This window comes from Symsagittifera roscoffensis, chromosome 6 (genome assembly GCF_963678635.1).
Source record: "Symsagittifera roscoffensis chromosome 6, txSymRosc1.1, whole genome shotgun sequence".
NCBI classification, from domain to species: domain Eukaryota; kingdom Metazoa; phylum Xenacoelomorpha; order Acoela; family Convolutidae; genus Symsagittifera; species Symsagittifera roscoffensis.
The window spans coordinates 42,638,919-42,666,911 of record NC_087067.1 but is presented as its reverse complement, the minus strand read 5'-3'; the positions used below and the strand labels follow the sequence as shown (position 1 = coordinate 42,666,911).

General features: G+C 37.0%; 2 protein-coding genes across 2 annotated transcripts in view; both read left to right on the top strand.

The window, feature by feature from the left end:
• LOC134848758 (zinc finger FYVE domain-containing protein 26-like) overlaps window positions 1-14,741 on the top strand; it is a 46,184-nt gene extending 31,443 nt beyond the window's left edge. The window contains exons 25-30 of the mRNA XM_063866270.1: window positions 12-377; window positions 8,307-8,446; window positions 9,939-9,992; window positions 10,494-10,734; window positions 13,400-13,606; window positions 14,385-14,741. Of these exons, the coding sequence (XP_063722340.1) occupies window positions 12-377; window positions 8,307-8,446; window positions 9,939-9,992; window positions 10,494-10,734; window positions 13,400-13,606; window positions 14,385-14,648 (1,272 nt within the window). The 3' untranslated portion in view covers window positions 14,649-14,741. The remainder of the gene's footprint in view (window positions 1-11; window positions 378-8,306; window positions 8,447-9,938; window positions 9,993-10,493; window positions 10,735-13,399; window positions 13,607-14,384) is intronic.
• The window catches only part of LOC134848390 (thimet oligopeptidase-like), a 197,417-nt gene that overhangs the window by 121,543 nt on the left and 47,881 nt on the right, over window positions 1-27,993 (top strand). The window lies entirely within an intron of this gene.

Below are 27,993 nucleotides of genomic sequence, written 5' to 3'. Positions count from 1 at the left end.
ATATTATTTAGAAACCGCTGATTATGAGCAAATGTGAAAAACGCGTTGAATGCGTGTACTACATTAAAAACTTCCTCCCCCCTCGATCGCTGGTTTCATTCTACACTCTTAGACGCGACTTGAGATCCGCAGTTGACACATTTGTCCAAGATGACCAAAATATCCTAACGGCTGAACACTTTTCAAGTGCCCTGTTCAAAACGGTCATTGACCTTGGAGAAAAGGATGATGGAACTCTGTATGTGGAGGAGTTGCTGCGTGAAATGAAGAGCAAAGAGACATCTGTTCACACGTGGAGAAAGTTTTTGGTGCCTATTGGTGTGAGCGGCGGAGTTTATAGCAGCAGGGTCCTATATCAAGTGCACGTCTTTCTGCAGGTGGGCTATTGTTGTAGATTCGGTAAGTGTTTTAGATGCAGCCAAGGATCTGATAGTTTCATCCAGGGGTAGTTTCAGCGCCGAGGGTAGTTTCGGGGGCGGATTTAGGGGGGTCCCCCCTTTGTTCTATTTTGAGTGTGATAACTGTTGGATTTACTCAAGTACTTGTAAAACAGAATAAGTAAAACGTGTTAATTTAGACTGCTAACTTGTCTTATTTTAGATCTGAGATCATGCTTGTCTTTTCATGTCTCTATCTCAACAGCAATGTCCTAAATGACTATTGCGCTTGGCCTGCATGAACGGCCTTGAATAGTAATAACAATACATAACAGAATAATTAATAGCACTATTCTCAGAGGTTACTGTGGCAGCAGTACTACACGGTACCACATTCCCCTGACGACAACAAAATTTTATATAATACTTTATGAAATTTTATAAATAATACGAGTTGTTCAAAGTTTACAGAAAATTGTTCTCCTTTTCCTTAGTCTTTTGTTATTTTCTTTAAAACTTCTTCTTTGTTTCTTGCGACGTTCCATGATCCCGCCTCGTCCAGTGACGTAGCACCAAACCTTCTCTTGAAAAGGTGTCGCTCTAGCCTGTCAAACGTGTTGGTTTCCGACGCTTCCTTGGTGTTTATGTTCAACTTCGCTAGTCGCAATCTGTAGGCCTCAAGTGCTGCCAGGTTCAACTCGGTGACATCATCCTCACAACCAATCAGTTTTATCGAGTGTGATACGGGACTGCCATACCTCTTCGGTCCCTGGTTTTTAGTTTGTCTGTTACTCCGTCTGACCGTCGTGGTGTCTTCCTCCTTATCGGATTCATCCGCAAATCCTGGTGGAATAATCTACCGGGTCCATTTGTCGTGACATTAGTTTCTCGGCTTCTTTTTGGACTCCGCGAGTCAACACTTGATTTGTTACATCTTCCCATTCTTGAGATGTCCTGTTATTGTTTTGAAATGTGTCCAGAATTTCTTTTTCACTTGTCTGTTTTGTGATCTTCTTGGTAGTAGGAGCTTCCTTTGGTGTCGACGACGGTATGTATACTGCCTCGTTACTCGTATCACGTTGTTTAGTAACTGTTTTGGCAGCTTTCGTCTTTCCTGATTCTTGTGTTTTGCCCCTTGTCGGTTTTTTGTTCTGGACTATCGGTCCTGCTCTGTTCGGTTTTTCCCGTTTACCTCCTAAGTTAAGGCCTCCGCCGGTTCTTGTCTCTCTTGATGTGACCACGCTCGGTGAGTTTTGGAACTTTTCTTTTAGCTGACTATCTTCTAGATTTTCGTCTTGCAGCCCCCGGTCTTTCGCGTCATGTTCTTCGGCAGAATCGCTGTCTTCCTGTACTGGGAGTGTTCTTGTTTTTTGTTGTTTATTTCTCGGTTCCTCTCCGGTTGGGCTCCTTTTCTTCTCTGCACTATAGGCTTTGGGCTGTGTTGACAGTTTAGATCGCGCAATGTCGCTTTTTCTATATACTGCACCCGCAGCCGTTTTGATGGTCGATGGTGTCGCTGATACTATCTTGGATTTTAAGGGTATTGTCAGGGCCTTCCCGCTCTTCCTTTGTTCGTGTTTCCGAAGGAAACTTCCAGACAAATCCTCCTTTGATTTGTTTTGTTTGTCTTCAATGAATCCACGTTCCCATGAGTATAGAAGTTCTTTCCTCAGTTCGGGATTTATCGTACTGGTTTCATCTACGACCCGGCGTAATTCGCTGTCTGAAAGGTCCCGTCTGGTGGCATTCCACTTAGCGTTTGCCTCTAGAAGTTGTTTGAGTTCTTTAGCTCTGGCCCTCTCTTTTGCAATCGCCGTGTCGTGTCGAAACAAAGGGCTTGTATCCCTGCTATTTCGTCCTTTGCGAATGATTTTAACATTCTCCCTCGACTGATCTATTCGCCTTTTCAGCTGTGATGCTGTTAGTGCCGATCTCTCCAAGTGTTCTTTATCTAAACGATCAGAATCCATCAAAAATTTATCCCTTACAATCTTAAATTCCGTTTTCGGTAATCGGCCAAAGTGTGCTTCGAACGGGGACACTTTTATTGATTTCTGTTTATTCCATCTTAGGTCCCTAATTATTGTACTCAAACATAATTTAATCGATTGTACTTTCTCGTCGAGTAGCATTACCCCCAATCTTCTTTTAACGGTTTGTATTGTTCGTTCGACTAAGCCACATCCTCGGTGATCCCCGACTGGACAGAATTTTTGTTCGATGTTATTTTCGGTGCAAAATTTTTTCATAGCTTTCCCTTTGAACCCCGAAAATTGGTCCGTTTTAATTGATTCCGGTATTCCATGAGTGTCTATGTAAGTACGGAGAAATTTTATTGTTGATTTTCCCCCTGTAGATTTCGTTACTTTGACTGATGGAAATTTTGAGTATCTATCAATAGCGACTAATAAGTATATCTTCTTCCCCTTATGATCTTCAAGTGGACCCGCATAATCTAATTGTAGTTCTTGACCTGGCTGTGACAACAGTGGGAGTGGTTTAGTCGAATTTTTGGGAATTAAGTATTTAGCGTTCTTACCATAACGAGTACAGCTTCTACACTCTTCGGCCATATTGACTATGTCTTTATGCATATGCGGCCACCACAGGTAGTTTGAGACCTCCAACATTGCTTCCTGTCCAGGATGACCTTGATGAAGTCGTCGGAGCACTGCTTGTCTCAACTTTTCGGGCACGGCCAAACGATTGTCTACTAGAAGGCAATCGTCTACCACCGACATCTGGTGCCACAGAGGATTTGTGTAGGGTCCCATGAGCTCGAAACCATGTCTGTCATTTCGTTCCACTACTCTTCTTAGCCGGTCCATCCAGGTATCTTCCGACACTAGTTCTGCGAGAAGACTTTTGTCAAATAATTTAACGAGTGAAAGTGGGTTATCTGACTCCATTAACTGTTCCCCCCGTTTGTACTCAGATTTTCGTGAATTGTGTCTTGTTTTTTGTGGTGTGATTACACAAGTCTCCGTTCCTGAACTGTAATCCCGGTCATCACTATCCAGAGTTAAATCGACTTCGACGATTTGTCCCACTTCTGCTTCGTCTCCGGAAGTGGACAGACCTGGTGATTTCGGGTTTTGTATCCCCGAGGTAGCCTCTAACTCCATTGCGACAAATGGGGGTTCTATACTCCTTCCTGAGCCCACCAGTTCCCAGAATGAGACTATTTTTGATTGAGCTGTTGAAACAGTTGAGGTCGATGGTCCTCTTTTTCCTGGGCTGACTGCTTGAGCAGTTGACGTTGATTGTCCACTTTGGGTGTTTGGCAAATACCACCTCGCCTGTGTTGTTTGTTCCAAGTCCGAATCCTCTGATTCTGATATGTGTGGTCGTATCATCCTAGTCCTGTGAAACGTTGTTGTCACTTCTTCTCTCAAGGTATTGTTGTTATTTCTCTCCTGGATCCTGACATTCTTTTTCTCTTTTCCGCTATTTTTCAATTCGTCTGATTGCATTTTTCTCGATTTCTGATTTAAGAATTTGCTGGTTTTTTCTAATGACTGAACCGACTGTATCCGCTGACGATTTTGAGATATACTGATTTTTTGATTTTCGCGCTTTTCTCGTTGAAACGAACGCGAATCTTCATTTCTTTCGTTCCGGTCGTGCTTTGTCCATTTTGGACCGTTTTGGTTGCTATAGCAACGGGTAGATGACGTGTTCTTAATCGACATATTTTGATCAATTCTAGAATATTCGTTCCGGTCGAGCCTATCCTGATCATTTATCCGACTGTTTAAACAGTCGAGAGGTCGAGCCTATCCTGATCATTTATCCGACTGTTTAAACAGTCGAGAGCTTTATGGAAACTTTCGATTGATGTAACTACGAATTTTTCATCCAATACTGACTCCGGCCAGGGTTCACCCTTTGGATTTCGAGAAAGATAATCTACTATACCCATATCTTTTCCTGGTAAATGAACAACCTTAAATTGGTAAGGTAATAGTCTGTCTACCCATCTAGTTAATCTAGATTGGTACGTTTTATTTGATTTATTTTCATCCAAAGCAGAGACTAGCGCTTTGTGATCTGTAGCGATTACGAATTCCTTGCCTAATAAATAGTGTTTAAATCGATCAACCGACCATACAACTGCAAGCAGTTCAAGCTCATTTGTGGAATATTTTTTTTCTTGTGTATTTAGGTACCTGGAAGCGAATGCGATTGGTATCCACTCCCCCTCAGCGTTTTGTTGTTCTAGCGATGCGCCCAGCCCACTGTGACTGGCATCACATTTCACCCTAGTGTCTAAACTGGGGTCATAATAATGAATTTTTGTTATATTCGCAACCGCTGTTTTTATTGACTCGAATATTTCCGAATGTTCTTCTTTCCATTCGAATTTGTTTACTTGAATTTTTACACTTTTGAGTTTCTTTTTCTCATTTTCTTCGCGTAATAGTGGTCTCAATTTTTCTGTTAGCGTAGCCGCATTTGGGATGAACTGCGGCTTTGGGATGGCCAGATGATTTATACTGCCTAGGAATGATCTAAGTTGTTTCAGTGATGTTGGCGGGCTAAGTTTTAGGATCGCTTCTGTTTTTGTGATTTTTGGAGAGATTCCATCCGACGATAACTTATGCCCCAACCAATTCACTTCCTGTTGAAAAAATTCACATTTCGACAGTTTTAATGCCAAATTCTCTTTATCTAGCTTTTTTAGGACATTCATAATCAATTCTTCATGTTCTTGTTCACTCCCTTTTGATACAATAAGTATATCATCAAGAAAACAGAACGTGTTTTCCGCATGATTTAATGTTCTGTCCATAGCTTTTTGAAACTCTGCTGGCATGTCTGCCAAACCATAAAACCCTGTTAAGAATCTGTATGTACCAGTGGCTTGCCCACCTATGATGTTGAAATTGCATTGTTTCGCTGTCTCTGCAGTCAACTTTAATTGGCTGTACGCGTACTTCAAATCTAGTACTGAGAAATACAGTTTCCCGTTTGTGTTCGCTGTGACAATTTGGCTAACACCGTCTATCAATTCATCCACATTTGGCATTTGATATTTGTTTTTAAACAATTGTCTATTGATGGGTTTGGCGTCTAGCGCCAACTTTATGGAATCATCTTTTTTCACTGTTATTACAATAGGTGCTATAAAACAATCACTAGTGCATTTGTCTAATCGTTCTATATGCCCTTCTTTTAACAGTTTTTCCATTTCCTCGTACACTTTCTCTTGTATGTGTATCGGAATGCGTCTCCCCTTTTCTTGTAAAGGGCAGAGTGGGTACTTGAACTTTGTGCTAACCACATGATTTTTTGAGCACCCTTGACAATCGAAAAATTCTTAAATTTACTGTAAAATTTGTTTTTCCAACCTTCTGACTGTTCGCACAGTAAGACATCGAACCTCGTTTTTTCTTTTGGTGCCAACTTCTGTGTTGTGTGTATTCCCACTTTGCTCTGTAAATCCAGCCCCAAAATACACCGTGTGCGTCTTTCTGTGATTAAGAACGATGCTCCCACCACTTCCCACCCCGCCGAACGGATGTTCGTGGTGATTGCACCCAGTATGTTAATCGGCTGCTTGTTGTAGTCTACAAATTTTGTAGTCAAATTGAGATTCTCCCGTGGAATAAACTTGGTATTTTTCGAAGATTCTAGAATCATCTTTGCCGTCGCCCTGTTCAAGAAAGATACTGGACTACCCGTATCAATGGTCATATTTATGATCTGATGATCGATTCTCACCAGAGCCTTTAGTGACCTTATTTGTTTCGATCGAGTATTTCTTCTGATGTCAACCTTCTGTACATCCTTTCTGTGCTTGTCGGTTTCTTTGTTTTTATTCGATTGCCCTTTTATATATTCATCAATTTCTTCCAGCGAAGATAGTTCTGATTCGACCGACATAATTTCGAATTCCTCACACGATTCGAATGACTGAATCAGGTTACACTCCTCATCTGAGCTTGATGATTTTTCTGCAATCTCATTCACTTGTTGTGATTTACACATTTTAGCGAAATGGTTCGGTTTAGAACAATTCTTACATGTTTTACCCATGGCCGGGCATTTCTTCAGATGTCCTTCTCCGAATATTCGACCACATCGGGTACACGTCTTTGAATCTGCAAAACTTCTCCCCTCCTTTCTGTCTGCAAGTTTCTTTCTATACCCACTGTTTGCTTGTCTTCTTCCGCTAGCATTCTTGTTACCAATACTCATTATGGGTTCTTGTTTTATCTTCGCTGCCCCATTTATCTGAACTGTACTTGCAGTTGTTGCGTTAGTTTTCTGAAACGCCTGTGTTGTCTGTTTACTTTGTTCAAACTTTAACGCTCTTTTCAGTACTTCTTCCGGTGAAAATGTTTCAAATGTCAATGTGTCTTGTAATACCACATTCTTCATTTTCGAGATGAATAGGTCCCGCACTAATTGATCCTCCAGTGTTCCTAGCTCAGCTTTTGCTGCTTGTGCAGTTAGTGCTGCATGAAATGCCTCGAGTGTTTCTCCAGTTTCTTGTGATCGATTGAATAGTTTATAACGTTCATATGTAACGCTCTGTGATTTGTCAAATGACACTTTCGCCAAGGCCACCATCTCTCGAAATTCTAACTTTGACACTTCCACATGGGGGTTCTTTTGGACGAATTTTTTCTTACCTTCTGTACCCAACGCCAGGAATAGTCTGGAAGCGACTCTTTTCTGTACCTCGTTGTAATATACGTTGTGACCAACCTTTGGACCTCTAGCTCTTCTTTCTTCATTTTCCAGGTTAATTTTATCTCTAGCTAGTTGATCTCTGGCTTCTCTATCAGCAATCGCTTGTGCATTTTCGTTTTCCCTTGGAGTTTCGGGTCTTGGTAACTGTTCTAACAGAACTTCTTTTGGTTCTTGTAACAAAAGTTCCGGCTCCACACTCTCCTTCACGGTTACGGCCAAAAAAAATTAATCTAGCCATATCCTAAAATTCCAGGGAGGGTCAGAGTTCGCGGTTGTCCAAAATACTGGAATCCCCATGTCCGTTCTGTTGTCTTGGGACAGGAATCCTGCTGGCTGCGCCATGTGATAACTGTTGGATTTACTCAAGTACTTGTAAAACAGAATAAGTAAAACGTGTTAATTTAGACTGCTAACTTGTCTTATTTTAGATCTGAGATCATGCTTGTCTTTTCATGTCTCTATCTCAACAGCAATGTCCTAAATGACTATTGCGCTTGGCCTGCATGAACGGCCTTGAATAGTAATAACAATACATAACAGAATAATTAATAGCACTATTCTCAGAGGTTACTGTGGCAGCAGTACTACACGGTACTACATTGAGGTATCAATTTTTGGTGACGGACCCTACATCCCTTGGGCGCCAATACATTCTAAATTTGAAGGGGGAGCGCACGCCGCCGAAAAAACGCGTGCGCTCCCCCTTCAAATTTTTCCAAAAAAGTGCCTAAAAACGCGTTTTTTGGCCTGTTTTTTTTGCAAAATTTTGCCTGATGCACAGGAAAATTTGGCCAAAACAGGGTCTTATTAGTGCTTTGGGAGAGCTCGGAAAATCAATTTGGCCGACCAAAAAAAAGTCGACGAAATTTTTGAATTTTTCTTGAAAAACCGCCCCCTCGTGAAAATCCTAGATACGCCCCTGGGTATCTTTATCCAGTTAGAGCTTGTACAACACAGTTGTATAGCTTTTTGCGTCAGAAACTCGTATCGAACATATAATGAATTATATTGGATCTAGATTCTTCCAACTTGTTAATATGGACAAGATTTTGAAACTGAGCCGTGCAATTTCAGCTGTTTAAGGGGGCATTTCACTATTTGCGTGGTAAAGTCACATTTGTAGCCTTAATTTTTTCGAGCTATTGGATTAACAACCCACTATGATAAGATCGCCAGGAATCTTCAATTAATTTTCCACCTGTTGATGTTTTTCTGAGATTTTTCTTACAGGACTTTGTGCGAGCGATTGAAGACTGCGTTGACTTGTTGGGATATTTGGATGCGGATAATTATGAAGAGCTACTGGAAAAAGAGCAGAAAGTGTTAACAGATTACAGCAACTGCCTCACCGAAGCCATTTCACATGCCAAGTGAGTCGTGTGCCAATCGAACGGAAAAGATAGTTGCAAATATAGGACGTTTTGAACTCACATTGTTTTCGTTTTGTACCCGATCTTACAGGTAAACAGGTTCAGATTTTTTTTTTGAGACATGAGTGAGGATTTTAAAATAAAAATTCATATCGTTTTTTTGGCTCTCTCCTCACCAACAAAAATACAAACAATATTTCACTGAATTGTCAGTATTAACGAAATTTTTTTGAGAAAAACAGTTTTTTTGGACAATTTTTTTTGGCCTGCAGTTCAAGTAGTCATGCATAGCGTTAAATGTCTAAAAGTCCCAACTTATTCTGATGAGCTACTTGCGATGGTTTATTTGAATAATAAATTTTACAAAAGCTAGCTCTAGCGATTGTTGTGTAATAAATAGTACGACTATTTTTTCAAGCTAAGTCACAATTATGGGGCTCCTCCACGGCTTTTTGATATCATGTGCTTTGACATCCGATTTGTAAAAAGTTAACAATTGATGCGTTTTGATTCCCCAAATGAACTAACTCTTTCAACAAACAACAGTACATATACAGGAATTCCATTTCAGAATTTTCCAACTCATTTTATCTGGCATTTCATAGTTTGGCTTCATTTTTTCCAATTTTATAGATGCAAAATTAGTGTGGATGCATAGCAATTGCAATTTATCGTTCCAACTTTCGTGACGAAAGTAACGGAATATTTGTTCTCGGGTGTTTTTTTTTTCTTCGGAAAGGTTCTTGTTAACTAGCCATTTTTGACAGAAATTTTTTTATATCATTCAAAAAGTATTGTTGTCCTGAGGTTAAATTTGAAAAGTTATTTCACTTGTGATCAATTTCTTGTAAAGTTATGGGGGTTTAAAGATTGCCATTTTGGTCAATTTGGGATAATTGACGCACGATATATTTAGCGCTATTATCGCGTAAGCGGAGATTTAATCCGTCTTAGAGATCGTTCCAAATTGGTTGAACGAAGCTACTTTGCCCTAAATGTTTTGTATCTAGGAGCAAAATTTATCACTTTGTACTTTATATGGCGTGTGTGGGGATTGTTTTACAAAAAAATCAATTTTTCTTACAGTTTTAATTTCATTTTATTTCATTTATTTTTTTCATGGTATTACTGCTCCATAGACCTTAAAGGGCAATCGGAACATTCAGGGCTTCGCCTGATACGAGCAGTGTTTTTAGCATATGTAGCTGCTTCATTGGTGGCTAGTATTAGTAAGTTTTCAAGGGATTGCAAATCTCCTGGTTGTAAGTTAGAATCTGCCATAGCAAAAGTTTCAATTTTCAAGGCTTATTTTTACCTTTTCTTTTCTTATTGAGCTTTTTGGAGCTATTTTTTGTCGTTTTCTCACTTGTGTTTCCAAAGCGTAGTTGCGCCTCTGTGAAAAAAATTATATAGTTTCAAATGTTTCTCTCCTTATTGGTTCAGATTTTCTAAGCAAATAGCGTTTAAATATTTCTGAAATTTATATATTTAGGGTCAACTTCAAGTTAGAAGGCAACAAATATCTACCGCAAAATGAGCTCAATGAGTAAGTTGCTGTCTGTATACTAATTCTCTCTCTCTCTCTCTCTCTCTCTCAAAATCTTTTCCTGCTACTCCCCAATGTCCATTGAAAGTTCAATTAGGAATTTTTTTTTAGCGTTGTCGCAATGAAAAGAATTTTTGCAAGGTGAACAAATGAACCAAATTGATTTTCATTCAAATAGATTTTTATTCAAATTTTAAATCTTAAAATCATGCTCAATGTTATAGAAGCTTGAAAAAATACTATGAAAACGGAAAACTTGCCAACTGAGTGGCCCGGAGGATTGAAAAAGCTACTATTGTCAAGTAAAATTTTTAGATTCCTCGTCGTTGCTCCTCTCCTGTCTTAATCTACACCATATACGTTTTATAGTCACCTGAAAACGATTTTGTTGATCCAATGGTGATCTCTTAGGCACTATTAAATTAACCAAACTGTCTTTTTGTGAAATTTAGTGTATATTTTTTGCCTGAAAACCATTCATTAATGATATTATATTTATAGATGCCTTCTGAAGCTAAATCTTCATAAGGAACTTGGCGTGTTTCTTGTTGCATCTGAGCAAATCAAGTTCCCAGATATCCCTCCATCGTCAACTCCAGTAGAACCAAGCAGAGCCGGAAAAAAGGCAGAGAAGCTGCCCAAATTGTTGGCTGGAACCTCGTCGGCTGTCAAGATCTGCTGTGGGCTTCTGATTGAGTTCCAAAGTGGACGTGGATTTGACTTAGCTACTAATATTTTGAAGGTATTCAAATTTAATGAAAAGAGAAAATTCATATCTTGTTTCTTTTCATTTGAGTTTTAATTGTATCTCAATACTTCAATGTTAAAAATTCTATTGTTCTCCAAATAGTCTTGATAAAATTTTTGTCAGAATGACGGAAAGTTTACTTCACTTGTAAACAATTTCATCTCCTATTTCCTCATGTCTTGTACCAATAATCAGTTGGTGAGTTAGTAACCTTATTCCAGATTCAATTGCTAATTTTTGCTAAAAACTCTGTCTTGAATTTTGCTTTTGTTGTGTTCTGAATAAAAATGGAGACAGCCGAAGTCAGTGAAGTAGCAAGTAAATGAGTTTGGGCAAACATTTATAGGTAGGAGTTGCGGTGGAATGCTTTGTTTGTATTCTAAATATAATCACTGATATTGCTAAAAATTGGCTTTGCTCAATCGATGATTCAAAACTGATGCAGTTTTTGATATGTTTTTGTGAATTGAACTCATTCGGCACTGGCTTGAGTTTGACGGGGTAATACCGACAATACTATTTTTGTCGGAGATTCAGTACCTTTGAATTTATCTGCTACAGTTCCTTTGATTCAATTGACATAAATGAAGATTTTTTAAAATTGCTTCAGTAAATTATTTAAGCTTGCGGTCCGATTGTTGTTGTATCAAACAATTATGACAGTAGTTTTTGGCAACTGCTGTCGCGATATGTGCTACTTGCACAGCGAACTATTAATCATGTTGTTTTCCGAATATCCCCATATGGATGGGAGGTAAATTTGATCTCGGGTCATTTTTTGATGAAAAATCAGGAAATGAAAATTTCACAAAAAATGTTCGCTGGTGAAAAAACTTTTTAGATTTCAGCTCAGGGCATCAAACGTTTTCAGGCCGTTCAAAAGTTTGTCAGAAATTTCAAGTTAACAAATTCACGCCGAAATGTGTCAAGAGGAAAAAATTACCTTGAGCTCAAATTTTTGGTTAATTTTTTTGAAAATTGCATCAAGATTTGACTATTTCCTGCTCTGGCTTAAGCTCTACTAATACAATTTGAAAAAATTATTTCTTATATAATAATAAATTAGTTTTCAAGCTATGCGCGCTACAAAATTGTATAAAACTTTATAGTTTATTTGTTGAAGAGCACCAGCTCGAGAAGACACTGGAGGCTATCCAGCCTGTTTAAAGTGCCGCAAACGAACTTGCCAATACATGAAAAGCACATGTTTGTCAATTTTATTTGAATTGTGGAAACTTTCTTCTTTTGATACTTTGAAGTTATATGAATTACTGATCATTTCCAAGAATCCAAAAAAAAGATTAGCAAATATAATGCTCAAAACAAAACCTTTTTTTTCAAAAAAAGCAGACAAAAATACCAAGTAATGAAGACATATCATGCAGCATGATTCATCATAAATTGTTCAAGTTTAACCAATTATTTCTTTTAGCGACCGATCAAATCAATATGTCTTTAAAATTTTATCTGTGAAAAATTCTGAACCAACTATATGGTGTTTTTTAAAACTGTGCAAAAATTTACTCAAATCTAGTTCATTTACTTCGATAAATTTTGATAGAATTTTCGTGTCAAACTTAGTCTGAACGCGTACGTATGCGTACGTACAGGAAATTGTTTTTCGTTTTTATATTCAATTGTTGCTTTGTTTTATGACATTCGAGTCGTGTTTCTTCTCCTAAAGTATTAATTTCTTCAAAATTTTGAATAAAGTTTTGAAGTACCTCACTGCAATATTCAGATCTTAAAATTTTACTTCGGATTTTTAGAACTAAATTATTTCCGCGTTAAAATTTTTGGAGAAAAAAATCAGCTGACGTTGTAAGACATTTAATATGGTTCTACTTGCAGTGCCATAAATCAAAATAGTACACTGATAAATTGGTTGAGTATATTGCTTAAAATTTTGTAGTAACAACTTTTTCATCAAAAAGTGTTCTTGTTTTGTACATTAAGATATTTTTTTTCTTAATTAGGTCGATATATTTTTTTAATGGTTACACCTACACCTACGTGTTTGGCATTTCCGCTTTTTCGAGAAAACGATGGTTTAATTTAATTCTCCGCTTTGTACATTAATCATGAACAACTTTGTACAATTTTTTCATCAAAAAGTGTTCTTGTTTTGTACAATAAGATAATTTTTTTCTTAATTAGGTCGATATATTTTTTTAATGGTTACACCTACACCTACGTGTTTGGCATTTCCGCTTTTTCGAGAAAATGATGGTTTAATTTAATTCTCCGCTTGTAAACATAAAATGAGTTTTGCCTGTATTCGGTGTCATTTTATTCGCTGCCATCCGTTTTGATTTTTCTGTAAGTGCGTTTTCAATGCTTTCAACATTTTTCTATTCTCAAAATGGACATACTCAATTTTGGTTTCCATAGTGTTTAAATACCGAAGTTTGGTCGCATTGATCAGGAAATAAAACCTCAATTTTGGACCGGGTACATTATGACGCCAAGTTCGCGTTCTTTGGTAGGGGTTTGGATTCCATAGATTTTGTAAGTGGGTTTGTGCGACAAATGTTAACATGTAATTAATTGAAATTAAAACATTGTGTCCGTGGAATTCGGAAGCCAACGAGAACTCTTCTGTAGTCTGCTATAAAACCGAGCTTGTAGTTGTAATTACTCATTAAGTTTAATTTTTCAGGTGTTCCGGTTGAATCAGGACGACATTGGCGATGTAGTAGCGAAAGAACTCTTCCTAGCATCCCGGTTCCGATCTATGATTTACCTGGCGTCCAGTCTAAACGAGAAGGCAGACCCTTTTCTGAGCAAGTTCTCCGACACTTTTTTGACGCAGTGTGTGAAGCATTATTTGGACAAGGCAACCACGACAGAAGCTGACGAATCAGAGGTAGAAACGTTTTAAATCTCTATTTAAATCTATTTTTAATCGAATTTTTTAAATGTTAAAATCGCTGCCAATAATGAAAGAATTTTCAACCTCCCAAACTTTGAGCTCAGGTCAAATATCTTTCGGATGATATAAAAACTTCCGTCAAAAACGGCAAGTAACAAAATCGAATTTGTTTGAGAGAAAACCACACCGATTATAAATATTCCGTCGCTTCCTTCGAAAGTTGTAACAAAAATGGATCTGTCATGGTGTCAAATAGCTTTGCTCAACAAAATAACGCATTCTGGAATTTGGGAAATGATAGAAACGGAATGTTTTATGACAGGCTCTGAACGGTCTTTCATAGATCCTCTGCGAATCGCAGAAGCCACAAATCTTTCAATTTACTAAAAGAATTTAAGCCTCCGGTAAATAGATATTTATTTAAAGTAACTTGGTGATATTTGATTTATTTTACAATTTTTTCTTTTTCTGGAACGTCGATTGATACAAGCGAATCAGCAAAGTTTTTCAAAATTTTGAGCCACGAGTAGACCGCTTTTTCGACATTTTTTGGAAATTATTTTCCCCTCGTGAAAGTTTGAGTAGCTCTTTCCTGTAATAAACCATGAAAAATTGTTCGATGCAATTTTATTTGATCATCTAGATGAATTGAGAAATTTGTCTCTCGATTTGAACAAGGCTTTCAAGGTCTTTAAACATCAGGTACGATTAATACATTGGTGCTCAGCCCGCTTGTTCGCAAATTTCAAATTAAGCAGCATATTTTTTTAAGGAGGAGGAAGTGAAGAGGCTGATCGAGAAAATCGAAGATATCGATTTGCGAGTGGACTGCTTTGTGAAAATGGGAGAAATGCGACTGGCCTATTTCTGCGTTGCCAAAAGGGGCCGGGCAGGGGTGCCAAAAATGAGAGAACTGCTCGATCTGGGCAAAAGTGGGCTGCTTCAAAACTGCGATGATTTAGTGCCTATTATTGAACGCTGGCTCAAACAGAATTCATCCGCTCTTTCTGGCGCCACTTTGGAAAAATTATTTTAATAGTATTTTACAATGAGTGTTTAAGTATTTTAGTTAAGTATTTTAAATCCCTAATAACTTAAAATTTTAATTTATGTATATCTTGAGTAATCACTGGACGTATCATTTTTAATATATAATTTACTAAACGTGCATAAAATTTAAAATAAATATTAGCCTATAATGTTACTTCTTATTTTAACCTTTGAAAAGGTCACCTTTTTTACGGAAATTCCGAAAACCAGATAAACTTTTGAGTTAGATTTCATAAAAATGATATCCTTGAATTGAAAATAAGAACACATAACAACATACTTCCATTTTACCAAATAATTGCAAGCTGTTCATTTTTCAGTTTTGAGAAATTCGCTTCTCATTTGCGATTTGTATTCTCCGAAACCCCCCATTTCCGATAACTCCGATAACTGCAATTTTATTGGGAAGCATATTTTACATTAAAACGAAATCAATTTATAATGGCGTGGTGTTGACCTATGAGCTCCTCTTTTCCTTCCTCTTACCTTAATGAAATCATGAAATAATCAGTTGATGTAAGATGTGAGTTTTCATAAAAATACCCAAAGTTTGAGATCACATCAGTTTTGCATGATAATATAAACGGATGTCGGAATGCATTACAAAAATATCGGGAGGGGAATAAAGAGGAGAGGAAATTAGTCAAATGGCCTATTGCGGTGTTTCATGGTTCGAGTCCACCCATAACAGATCCTGATCCGACTATTGTTCTGGACTCGGTTCCACTGTCGTACTGATCCGACTCCGACTCCCCAGTAGTCGTGCCCCCTCCCTTCTGACTGTGTCCACGACTACTGCCCGCTCCTGGGGTACTCGAGAAAGCCATCTTGCGCTCCCATGCGTCAGTTGTCACCTAAACGAACATACGTAGTTTTGTACAACTCTTAAATTCATGTCTTGAATTCGTGTAATTGTTTCAATGCGGTGGGGGTGTGGTTACATCTCCGCCTCGCAATCGAAAGGTAGGATGTTCGAGGCCCACCATGATCTGTGCGCGTTGCTTGAGCGTGAGGCGACACTACCCAGCCCAGAAAAAACCAAAAAATTACATTTATGTTTGTCCTTTCCTTTCGTGGATAAATGGTCTTAGAAAATAAATGAATGATTCAATAATTTTGCAATTTGGTTGCATATTTATGTATACGTTTTCGGCTTACCGATTTATTGATTGACCAATTTACCACTCAGTAACAATTTAAAAAGTTAGCAAAAAAATCAACTCCAAAAAAAACATTAAAATGTGCGGCGCCAAAATACTCAGGAGTTCAACTGCTCATTATTAAAAGATACTGAGTAAAACTGTATGAAGTTATATTGTCGGACACCTGCGTTTGAAACCTGCTTTTTCAAACTAATCGTCAGGTTACGTAAACCCCTCTTGGTAACAAAATTTAGCTTGCTTAGTTGCGTGTTTTGCTGCCTTGTTTGCCTGCGATTTTTTCGGCTGTTTTTGGGTGAATTGGTTCATAATTCTGACATCACGGTTCAAAGCTTTGCAAATTCCGAAATAGACTTTCCAGAATTGCTGTGATCTTGTTTTTTCCTCCTTTTTTAAATGACACTTTCGATCCATATTGATAATTAAAGCAGCAGAAACAGAATATAATGTAAAATAAACAGTAATTCTAAAACGATGAGACAGGTGGAAAATACGAACTCAGCTTTTGACCATGCACGTGAACAAATGAACAAAAAATTTGCGGAATTTTTTTGCATTAAAATTCTAACTGGAGTTCACACGTAGTTTTCAATCATTCGAAACACTAAATTGTGCGACTTCAATGTGGACATTGCAATCAACATATGCCTTAACCAATGAAATGAAAGTGGACCAATCGCAATGGTATACTTAAAAATCAAAAAACTAAGAGCTCCATTCGCTAGAACTGAGTTTCATCTCACCTTAATTTCCGGCTCGATGCTGGCCAGATACTTCTTCTTGCAGAATGCCTTTTGGAAGTCGGTCTTGATACAATGGGCATACAGTCGGCCGTAGCACCTGACAAACACGTGGTAGAACTCATTGGTGAAGAGAGTGACCACTGCGAGCAGGATGACGAACAGGAGGTGCATCACGGGGTAGAGATAGGCCATCATGATCATGGCGTGGCTGGGGGCATACTCCTCGTGATATTCCTCACCTAATCATTGTAGCGGATTTATGTTTGGCTCATTTTTTGGGAAAACTTTTTTTCAAAACGCGATCCTTTTTTGCATTTAAGATGTGGCTTAATGAATTTTTAGACATTTTTGGCTCATTTGTTTTTGGGGAAAAAAAAACGTTTCAAAACGCGATTTTTTTGCATTTAAGACTACTTTGATTCAGACTTTTTTAATCTACTTGGCGATATTCTTCAGTCGAAGAATTGAAACGAAAAATGCATGACACAAATTTGGTATCCGAAAATATATATTTGTTTGACATTTCATCAGCCATAATTTTATCAAAAGTCTCGAGAATTTAAAAGTCACTTATCGATTGTCTGTGGTAAATAATACTTGCCCAGTGCCCTGATGCTGTCGTTCATTGGCTTGCCCATCAGGAGGAACCTTGAATCGTTCCCATTTTAGCCCCCTAGTCTATTATAGACCCTCTAAATTACACAACTCGCTGTTCTTTTTGGTGGGCTATATTTTTTCGGCTCTTTTCCAGTCCCCCCCCCCCCCCCCCTCGTAAAATTGCAAAAAAAAGCTATTTTAAAATCGTTCTCAGTAGCGTTTTGCAGGTCAAAAACATTGAAAATTTGTTCACTTGTTCACGCTGACACGCGTGAAAGCTATTTTTTTTACATGAACAGTCATTTTAAATAGAGGTTCATATTTTGAATTTCAGAAAAAATTGAAGGGGGAAACTACAAAAGAATCATTTTTTCTTGTTGTAAGCGGTGGACTTTAATGGGAAAGACAGGGGGGAGGGGACCTGTGGTACAGGGAGATGTCAATGAGGTACTGTCGTTCCAGAGACTCCCCAATCGCGAACACTCCTGCGATGCAGTTCTTGATAGTCACAGGCAGCAGACCAAATAGAATCAGAATGGGCCACGTCGCTCTGGTTGAGACACGAAGTCACAAGGCTCTTTTTCCTTGACTTATCTCAGGTAATGTTTTGAACTATTTTCTGAATCTTTCAGCTTATACCCCACCCAGAAAATTAGACTCTTCTTGAAAATTTAACCCGGTTGGAATACAAAAACTATAATTGTAGATTGTTTTTGTCATCTCAGAGTTTTGAAATATTTGTTGGACATGCCTGTTATTAACTCCTCGTCATTTATTTTGGCCTTCAAAATTTCAAGGTTTTTTAAAGCCAGCGTCGGGGTAAACAAAGCCAACAGAAAGCTGGGAAAGAGGCAACTAACGCAAGTAAACTGAAAAAAATTATACCTAAAAATACCCAACTTTTGAAATTCCCAGAAAAAAAAACTAACTTACGCCTACAAATACCTAACTTTCGAAGATCGCAGGAAAAAAAACTAACTTATGCCTAAAGAAATTAAATTTCGAAACTCACAGAAAAAAAAACCTAACTTATGCCTGAAAATACCTAGCTTTCGAAATTCACAGAAAAAAAATACCTAACTTATGACTAAAAATATTTAACTTTCGAAATTCACAGAAAAAAAAATAGCTGACTTATGCCTAAAACTGTTTCAGTGCGAGGCCAAACTGTGCACTGGATAGGCTCACAGTTTTTTGTCTGTATGTTCCTGGATTATAGAGACAAATCCCTAAACAAGTTCCAAAATGTAAGTGGATTCCAGTTACAAAAGTTTCGCAGATTCCGCGTACAGATACCTGTAACAAAAAATTTTCTCGGCACATTTGTTTTGTTGCGGATTCCGCAACAACCAAATATAGCTAGTTGTTCTGGATTCCACAAAATGTAAGTGGAATCTGCAAAATGTAAGTTGAATCCGCAAATTTAAGTGAAATCCGCAAACAAAATGCGAATTCCACTTACAATTTGCGGATTCCACTTAAAATTTGCGGATTACATTTACAATTTGCGGATTCCGTTTACAGTTGCGGATTCCGCAACAGCTCCATGTAATAATACACATGTCCTATTATTTCTCTATGGATTCCACCGAATGTTCTGGTTTCCGCAAATACAGTTGAGGAATCCGCATTTTCGCCTAATTTTGGAGCGATTTTGAGCGGTACAATGTTTTAAGTTTTCGTTTGTGGAATCCAAAACAGCTTAGAAGATCAACGAAAAGTAACAATGTTGCGGATTCCGCGACGAATCTGATTTTGGTTTGTTGCGGAATCCGTTATCAATGCACAGAATGCACAATTTGGCCTCGTAATGTTAACTTTCAAAATTCACAGAAAACAAAACACCTAACTTATGCCTAAAAATATTTAAATTTTCAAATTCACACAAAAGATCTAACTTATACCTAAAAATACCTAATTTTTCCAATTCACAGAACAAAAAACCTAATTTATGCTTAAAATTACCTAATTTTCAAAAATCACAGAAAAAAATTAGATGCCTTTAAAGCTCTTTGAATTTTTTGGACATTTTACTATTGGCTTTGTTTTGATAAAAAATAAATCAACTTGAGGAAGCTAGATCAATAAGTTAAATTTTTATTTCGCTGGGAAACTTGAAAACTAAATTTCATTTTGAAACTAGGAGTCGATCACGCTTGGTCTCAAAAATCAAACGTCAAACCGCGAAAACCCACACTTGAGCCTGAACAAATATTATGATTTCCTGAAATAAAAAACAAAAAAAAACATCGCGATTTACTTATCGACGCTTAAAAAAGCCGTAAAATTGTGTCGAGACAAGGTTCAGGCAAAATTATATCCCATAGGAAATTTTTTCAATTGTTAAAATTATCGTATAGACTATTTACCCCTATCTAGAAACTGAAGTTTCTAATTTTGAAAATTGACTTTAGTTACTATTTTTGTTTGGCGAAAATTTTGTTGAGCAAAAAAATCAGAAGGTTATCAGAAAAATAAGTTTCAGCGGGGATCCATCGAACTGTCGAGACCAGTGGAAAAAAAACAATTAATGGAGAAAACTGCGAAGTTCATTGATTAATCTATAGATCAAGCCACATTTTGTTGAACTCGCGTCAATGGCTAGAATTCGATTGCCTGTTGAATCCAAAACAGGCTAAACAGTTGTCTCTGCATCCACATTGTCTGTGGGTTGGAGATTGTAACTTCTCGCCAGCCAAATCTAATTTAAACGCCCAGTGTTTAATCACATGTCATTCGATTCCATCAGATTTTTAATATGAAAAAACTTCGACATTCTGTGGAGTTCGGTGAAAAAATCACAAATTCCAGTCAAAATGTTTATGGAGGAATCCAGGTCTCTACCAAGGTTTGGCGTGGTAATGATCACAATAGATTAAAATAGATTTTTGTACGGATAAAAAAATGTATTCAAATCGAATTACGGTAGCCAGTTTAAATACGTAAATTGATTTAGAATAGACATCAACTAAATATTATGGTAGAAATGAAATCAAGTTTATTACCTAGAAATGGATTTGGATGAATTTTTGCAAAAAAAATTAAAACCCGTCAAAATCTCAAGACAATTGATTTAACATAAGTAATGCTTTTGTTTCAAAACTTGATCTAATTCTTGTACTCAAGAAAAATTTCCATCAGATTACTGAGAACTAGAGTCAGTTGCAAATATTTGAAACTAAGTAACCCTAATTGTTAAGTTTCGGAGAAATGACCTCTCACTTTATAGAGAAGTCACTTTCCACTTTTTGGCTCAAAGTAAGAACTTGATTGGATATCGCACGATGTCACGCGATATCGCGCTATGTCATATCAGTCATATCACGAGATCAGATCTCAACAGGCGATTAACTTTCCTCGTAAATAGAAGTTGATTTGCTACTCTTTGATCGCTCTCTAATTAAACTGTTGATTACGCCTAGTTTTGCTGCCAACCTGTGAAAAGCTATGGGCCCAGCTGCTACAATACGTGTTAGAAGTCAAGATTGACTGATTTAACAAAAAATTTGAGAGAGCAAGCTGTAAATTGTTGACACAGTTAAAGTCACAAAAAAGACAACCGAGGAGAAAGTCACAAAGAAGATAGTGAACTGGCAGATAGACAACAGAGCAATAAAAAGAGTCATTGATACAGGGCATTGAGATAATTCAGTGATCAGTGAAGTCTGTGGAGTCACAAGGAAAGCTGAAAGAAGCACACAAGAGAAAGAGACAATCACACGGAGATAGAGAGAGAGAGAAAGAGAGAAAAAGAAGCAGTGATGAATAGAAACTGACAAACTGTTCACTTTGATAAACTCAAATGATGTGGTTTTTAAAATTTGTAGATATTTGTTGTTGCTTGTGAGTATCGTAAACCGTCGCTGCGAGATTTGAACTCGAACCTGATTTAAAGAATAGAATATCCAAAAAAGAAAACACTCTAAAGTTTCTATTTTGCTAAACTATATTACCATGTATGAAGTCTGTGAAGTAACCTTAGCTTTGCTAAATCGCTGATGTGTATTCAGTACGCTTACCGTTAGGTTTTGGATCAGACTTAGGTAATGAGTTATATGATTACATATATTATGCGCTGCGATTTGTTTGCTGATATTTTATAGACTGGACTTTTGTCATTGAAAAGTACGTGGAACATAAGGTATTTGTTCAGAGTAATGCGGTTTAGGTGAAAATTGTCTAAGTCAGAGAGAATCTTGTTTTGAGGAAAAGAAGAAGATTTTTTGTACTTTGCAGACCAATTTGGGGCTAGAATTTTCCCTCTTAAACTGAATAAAATTATCAATAAAGAAGTAGATGAGAAAGATTTTGCACCCAGTGTTAGGAATAATGCTACTGTAGAACAGAGAGAGGCATCTTTACGGAAAAGGAGAAAAATTTTAGGTGAAAAAGAATTGCATGTTTGATATGAGTTGTTGCAAAGCTTAGACAAAAATCTGTTGTTTTTAAGACCCTAGAAAACAAGGGAAGTGAGGCTTGGGAAATTTTGTGCAAAAGGTTCAAAAGCGCCGAGAGACCAAGACTGCTGCAATTGATTTCAGATTTAACTTCGATAAGAATGAAAACTAATGAGAGTGTAGCCGATTATATCAATATAGATGAAGTAGACGAGAGTTTAAGTGAAAAGATGTTTGTGTCAATCATTCTCAAAGGCCTATCAAAAAATTTCATTACGTTTTGTACTTTGGTTAAGTTTAGCAAAGATGATAAGAGTTTGAACGAAATTAAGAAAAACTTGTTAAAATTTGAAAGTGATCATAGAACTGAGAAGGAGGAGACTGAACATTTGTTTATTTCTAGAACAAAAACTTGTTTTAGGTGCAAAAAGACAAGACACGTAGCAATTCAATGTAGATCTAAGTTAGCGAATGAGGTTAATCAGTCATCTAGTGACAGACCTCCTGTGAAAAGTTTCAGGTGCTTAGAAATAGGACACATAGCTAGGGATTGTAAGAAGGACTTTGAGAGAAAAAGCGTGAGAGCTGAATGAAACAAATGAAATTTATTTTAGCTTTTACAACTCAGCCAAGAGATTCGATGGTGACCTAGTTATAGATTCAGGCGCAACTTGCAGTTTGATAAATGAGAGGAATTTATTTGTTGAATTGGACCAGAGTCTTTTTTGTGAAAGAGTCTCAAGGAAATTCGAAGAAATATCAAATAGTGATTGTTTCTATGTACCAGAAAATTCGGAAAAATTTAGTGTCTGTCTCAAAATTTACCAGATGAGGAGCTAAAGTAGTTTTAGGAGAAAAGTCATGTATTGAGCAAGGAAATGGGACCGTTTATTCACTTAGTGAGCGAGGAAATCTTTTTTTTTTGGAAAATAATAGGATTTAGAAATCACGAAAACTTAAGTGTTGATAAAGTGAAAAACAATTCTTCAGAGTTCAGAGTGAATAAGACTTATTTTTGCAGAGACAGATGAGAATTTTAGTGAGCAAAATGAGAAATTGATGAAAAATTACGATAATATAATGAATGAGGTTGAGCTGAAAAATGAGTCCAGAGCCCATCCAACGTCATTAGATGAGCGAAGTGAAAAGGAGTCGAGAATTTTTTGCGAGGTTAAGAAGTTTCAGAGTAAGGACATGAAGTTAGGTTCAAAGATAAGCAAGAGTAGGACATTTGAAAGCAGAGCAGGCAAGTTGATCAGGACATTTGAGCTAGGACAGAAAAAAGTGATATTGCTCTCAGCAAACATCGTATGGGACATAGTAAAATTGAACCTCCAGACTAGTGTAGGCTTTGATGTAGTACTTATTTTGAAAGGTGGAGTGTTAAGTCTCGGAGAAATGACCTCTCACTTTGAAGAGATGTCACTTCCCCTTTTTTGGTTCAAAATAAGAACATGATTGGATATCGCACAATGTCACGCGATATCGCGCGATGTCATATCACGAGATCAGATCTCAACAGGCGGTTAACTTTCATTACATATAGAAGTTGATTTGCTACTCTTTTATCGCTCTCCAATTAAACTGTTGATTATACCTAGTTTTGCTGCCAACCTGTGAAACTATTTGAATTTTGCTAAGTCATTCCTTGTCTTTTCTTTTATGAAGGTTCTAAGCGCAACTTAATTAGAATAATTTTTGAAAAAATGTACGAAAGAATTGTACTGTCATAGTTTATTTTCAAGGAAACTATAAGTCAAATATCCTCACGAAATGTCATTTTAAAATTACAATTAAATTTTATCTCCAATTTTCTCTATATTCGTGTGTCGAGAAAAAAATGAATTTAATCTGTATAAAAACTGCATATTTCGAATAAACAGCAAAAGGAAATTTTATTTAGGAATTGATCAAATTTAATGCAACACTTTTTATCAAAGTAAATCGGTTCAATCAAATGTTTACTGGTCTTTGCTACTTCATCTCTATAAAAATTTGATTGATTCGATTTACTTTGATAAAAAGTGTTGCATTAAATTTGATCAATTCCTAAATAACTTTTTTGCATTTTTAATCTTCAGAATTGATTTAGTTTTCAATTCCATCCCCTTGGTTGTTTTTAATCAAAATATGCAGTTTATATACAGATTAAATTCATTTTAAAATCGGTTGCAATCTTTTTCTCTTCAGAACGAGATTAGCTGAAACTAATTTTTTGAGTTGATTTTAATCCAAATCTTTTCTGAGAAACGTTTTTATTTGTAATTGTTTTTTGCTCACTGTTTAAATGTAACTACCATCAGCAATTTGTATGCGAAGGACAATTACATCGAAATTTTAATTTAAAAAAAAATATTTCAGCGACTGGAGTCAGATTGAAAAATCATTTTATCAGCTTTGTGGCCGCTTTCTGCTTAGACTCATATTTTCTCAAGGTTATAACTGACAAAAATTCAGTGAAAGTTATAAGGAGGAAGGAATTGTTAGGTTGTGAACATCTTTGTGAATCTGTAGCCAGATCTGGGCCATTGAATTTTTCAAACCTTTCTGTGAGAATAAATGTTGGCCGATGAAAAAGGAAAAAGAGCCTGTAAATCTTGAAGAACTCTTTCATTTTGCTGTATAGCATCCCCGTTTTGCGCCTGACTTCATCTGAAAAAAATATCAGTCAAATATTTTGTCTTCTGAATCTTAAGTAGTTGACGAAAGTATGCGTTTTTTGGAGTCATTGTGTTAGGGCGAAGTATTCAATTATTCAAGTATAAGCTTCAATTTTAGCAAGCAGTTCAGCGAGCGTCAATTGAGTACTTTTAAAAAGCGGGGGTTCTAGTTGTATGTGTATTCCAATCATTCGGGCTTCAATTGATGATTTTTTTTGGTATCCTACAAAAAACTCGAGAAAGCTGTAAGAAATAAACTTCTGAATTGCGTCAGGGTCTGGCTGGAAGATCTCTGTTGTGTTTTGATTTTGTCCATGTGAGAGTCTATAGCCTTAGACAGCTGTCGCTGCATAGAACCACAACTGAAACGACAAAAGATCGCAAAACTCACCATAGATAGCAATAAGATACCAAAAGACAGCAAAAGGCGCCCTAGATAGCAAAAAGATAGCCAAAAGATAGCAAAAAGCACCACAGAACCACACCTGAAACAAAAAAAATACCCGGGTTGAGGTGCTCATTTCATGTTTCAACAGTCTCGACCAACAACCTGTATGTTTTGACCGTCTCGGCCAAAAATTGGTATGTTTTGACCGTCTCGGCCAAAAATTCGTATGTTTCGATCGTCTCGACCAAAATTTGGTATGTTTGGACCGTGCTCAACCAATATAAACGTGCTCGACCGTGTTCGAGCGAAACAAATGTGCTCGACGGTGCTCGATCCAAGCAAGATATGATTCGTTCACGCTCGACTGAATCCGGGTATGTTGTTATGAGTTATCCGAAATTATACGTTATAGTTTATGCTTTTTGGGTCATATCTTGTGATGTTTTTTCTTATCAGAATTAAATGATTAGAGCTATTGGCAATTTAATTGCTTTGTATAGATAGACTATTTGAGCTATTTTTCATCCAATTTTTGGAATACTGGTTTGCAATTTGGGTCGGACATATTTAAAACATATATTGGTATTTGGAAGAAATTTTTCTGTTTGGCTCCGAATTACCGCAGGACAATCGGTATCTTTCGACCATGTTCGACCGAGCTGGAGGCATGTTTCGACCGTTCTCGAGGTATGTTTCGATCGTGCTCGAGATATGTTTTGATCGTGCTCGACCGTGTTTGAGGTATGTTTCGACCGTGCTTGATTTATGTTTCGACCGTGCTTGAGGTATGTTTCGAGTTTGTGCTCGACCGAAACCCCTGTCTTGACTATACTTCTTAGGTCGAGCACTGACTTGGGCATGACTTTGAAAGTCGAAACATAAAGTGAGCACCTTGACCCGGGTAGCAAAAAGCAAAATGGATAGATCCGAAGATCAGTCCCAAAGATCCAAAGGCCCGAAAGATGTGTTAGCCAATCAGAATTCAATATCAAAAATTTCGAACGAAAGATGAAAATCAAAGTTCGGTCAGTTTTGTACATTTTGTGGGATGTTCATTGGTTAAATGTTAGTGATAATTGTTTTTATTTGGTTTTGAGAACCAAAGCTCTCTTTTCTAAAACAAGATGTTATCAGGTTGCGATTCAAAACAAACTTTGGTAGCTGCTACTGCTACATGCGGTAAAGTTATCATTTGACTAAAACAACCAAAAATGCGCCATATTTTTGCTTGTTGGTGCTTTGGCGCATTGTCCTAGAAAACAAACTAACGCAATTTTAAAAAATTGGCTCATTTCCACTCCCCCCTCCCTACCAATATTTTTCTTTTTCTAGTTGTTTAACGTGGTAATGTATCTAAACGTGTGATGTAACGATGTAAGGTATAAAAAAGAAATCTGTTCACATTTGATGGTTTGTTCCGAGTGCATATTTCCAATTCATTATGACAACGAAACGTGAGGGCAGTGGAAAAGAGCCTTTTTTCTGTACATACTCCATCAGGCAATCCATCTATCCGGTAGCCGATTTGGTGGGGCGGACACCTTCACTTTTAGGAATTCGACCCCCTGACGACCGAAAAGGTCCCCAAAAAGTCCTGACGACCAAAAGGGTACTAAATTAAGACCTCAACTTTAGGCTGACCGACCCTATTTTTTCTAAAGGCTCCATCAACGCCAATACCATTTAGACTTATTTTGAGGAAAAAGCACGAGCCGAAAAGTTTTTTTGGTCAAAACTGTCTAAAAACGCGTTTATTGGCCTCTTTTTCCAAAAAAATGCCTGCGCTTCTTTTTAGTGAGTTGGAAGGGCTCGGAAAATCATTTGGGTCGACCTGAAAAAAAGTTGATACATTTTTGAAAATTTTTTGAAACCCCAAAAATTCTTCGAGAAAATCCTGCATCTATCTGAAATTTTGCGTGAAACAATGGAGAAATGATTTCAACGTGTTCTGTGAAAAAATTTCAACAACGTTCATAAGAATCTTACATAGTTCCTTAATTGATATAACTTTTTGCCTTCAACATTCCTCGGATCTTGCAATAGGGGGGCTCCAGTTGGTACAAAGTAAAAAAAATCGTGTATAGTTAACTGTTCATTCCTTTCTTTATAGGGGTGCATCTGAAGTTCAAGTTACTTTGATCAATCAATCAGCATTCAGCATACAGCAACTGTCATTCCTTGTGTTTTTTTTCAAATATGTCTAGCGGCTCTAGAAATTCTACGAAATAACATTCATGTACCAAAAACGCTAGTCATAAACTGCCAATCAACTTGTCATTCATGCAAAAATAATCATGCGATTCTCGGCTCTTTTATAGTCCCACCCCACAATGGATTTTTACTTTAAAAAGTATTTGGACCAAGTTAACATCCTCCCCCCTAAGCACGTTTAGGGGGGAGGATGTTAACTTGGTTCTAAGTTGGGAATTTTTAGCCAATCAGAATCGAGCATTTTACATGCAGCCCTTAGCAAACTTAATTTAAATTAATTTAAATAAAGCGCTGGGGTGGAGGATCTTAACTTGGTCTATGAGGGGGCGGGGGGGGGGGGGGGGGAGGATGTTAACTTGATCCAAGTATTTGATTATCATAACGTAATGGAGATGGAGATTTGCATGATGAACACATTGAAATTCATCAGATTTGTTTTTGATACATTGAATCAGGGGCGGATTTAGGGGGGCTTATATTCATTACGCATATAAGCTCTACCCGATTAAATTTCTAACAAAAACTACTCTATTTCTCGGAAACGCGAAAAGTTAATCTGTCTGCGGCTCTACTCATTTAGTATTTTGTTTCCTAAAAAAGCTCTGCTTCAAACTGATTTTTTTTTTCGAAAAACTATGGAAAAGCTTTTTTTTTCTGATCTTTTTTCTTTCGTATGTTCAAATTGGATCTTAATATTGGAACCTCATCGGTAGAGACTAATTTCAGCGCAAAAAAGTCTGGATATTTAAAGAACATAAGCTCAATCAACAATTCGATAAATTTGGGCCATATGCCAGAAAAGATGCGTTTTTTGTAATAAATGAATGATTAATGAAAATTTTTATAGTAGAAAAAAGCAGAAATTTTCCTACGGAGCAGCATAATTTGCTCCATACAGCAGCATAAATGTTTGGTGGGGCCTGATTGCCATAAGACTTTTTTGTGCTTTTTTTGTTACAACAATCTCAACAATTGTCTAAATTTGAAACGTTTTTGTTGGACGATATCATTGGGATGTTAAAACTGAAACTCAGAAAAAACTTGTTTGAATAAAAGTGAGGTCTACGGAAATAAACAATCAAAAATGATAGAATTAATTGCAAAAAAGAAGCAATTAAGAAACCAAACTGATCAATCTAAGCTTCAATGAAAATCTGGTTTGCAGCTTTTGATTT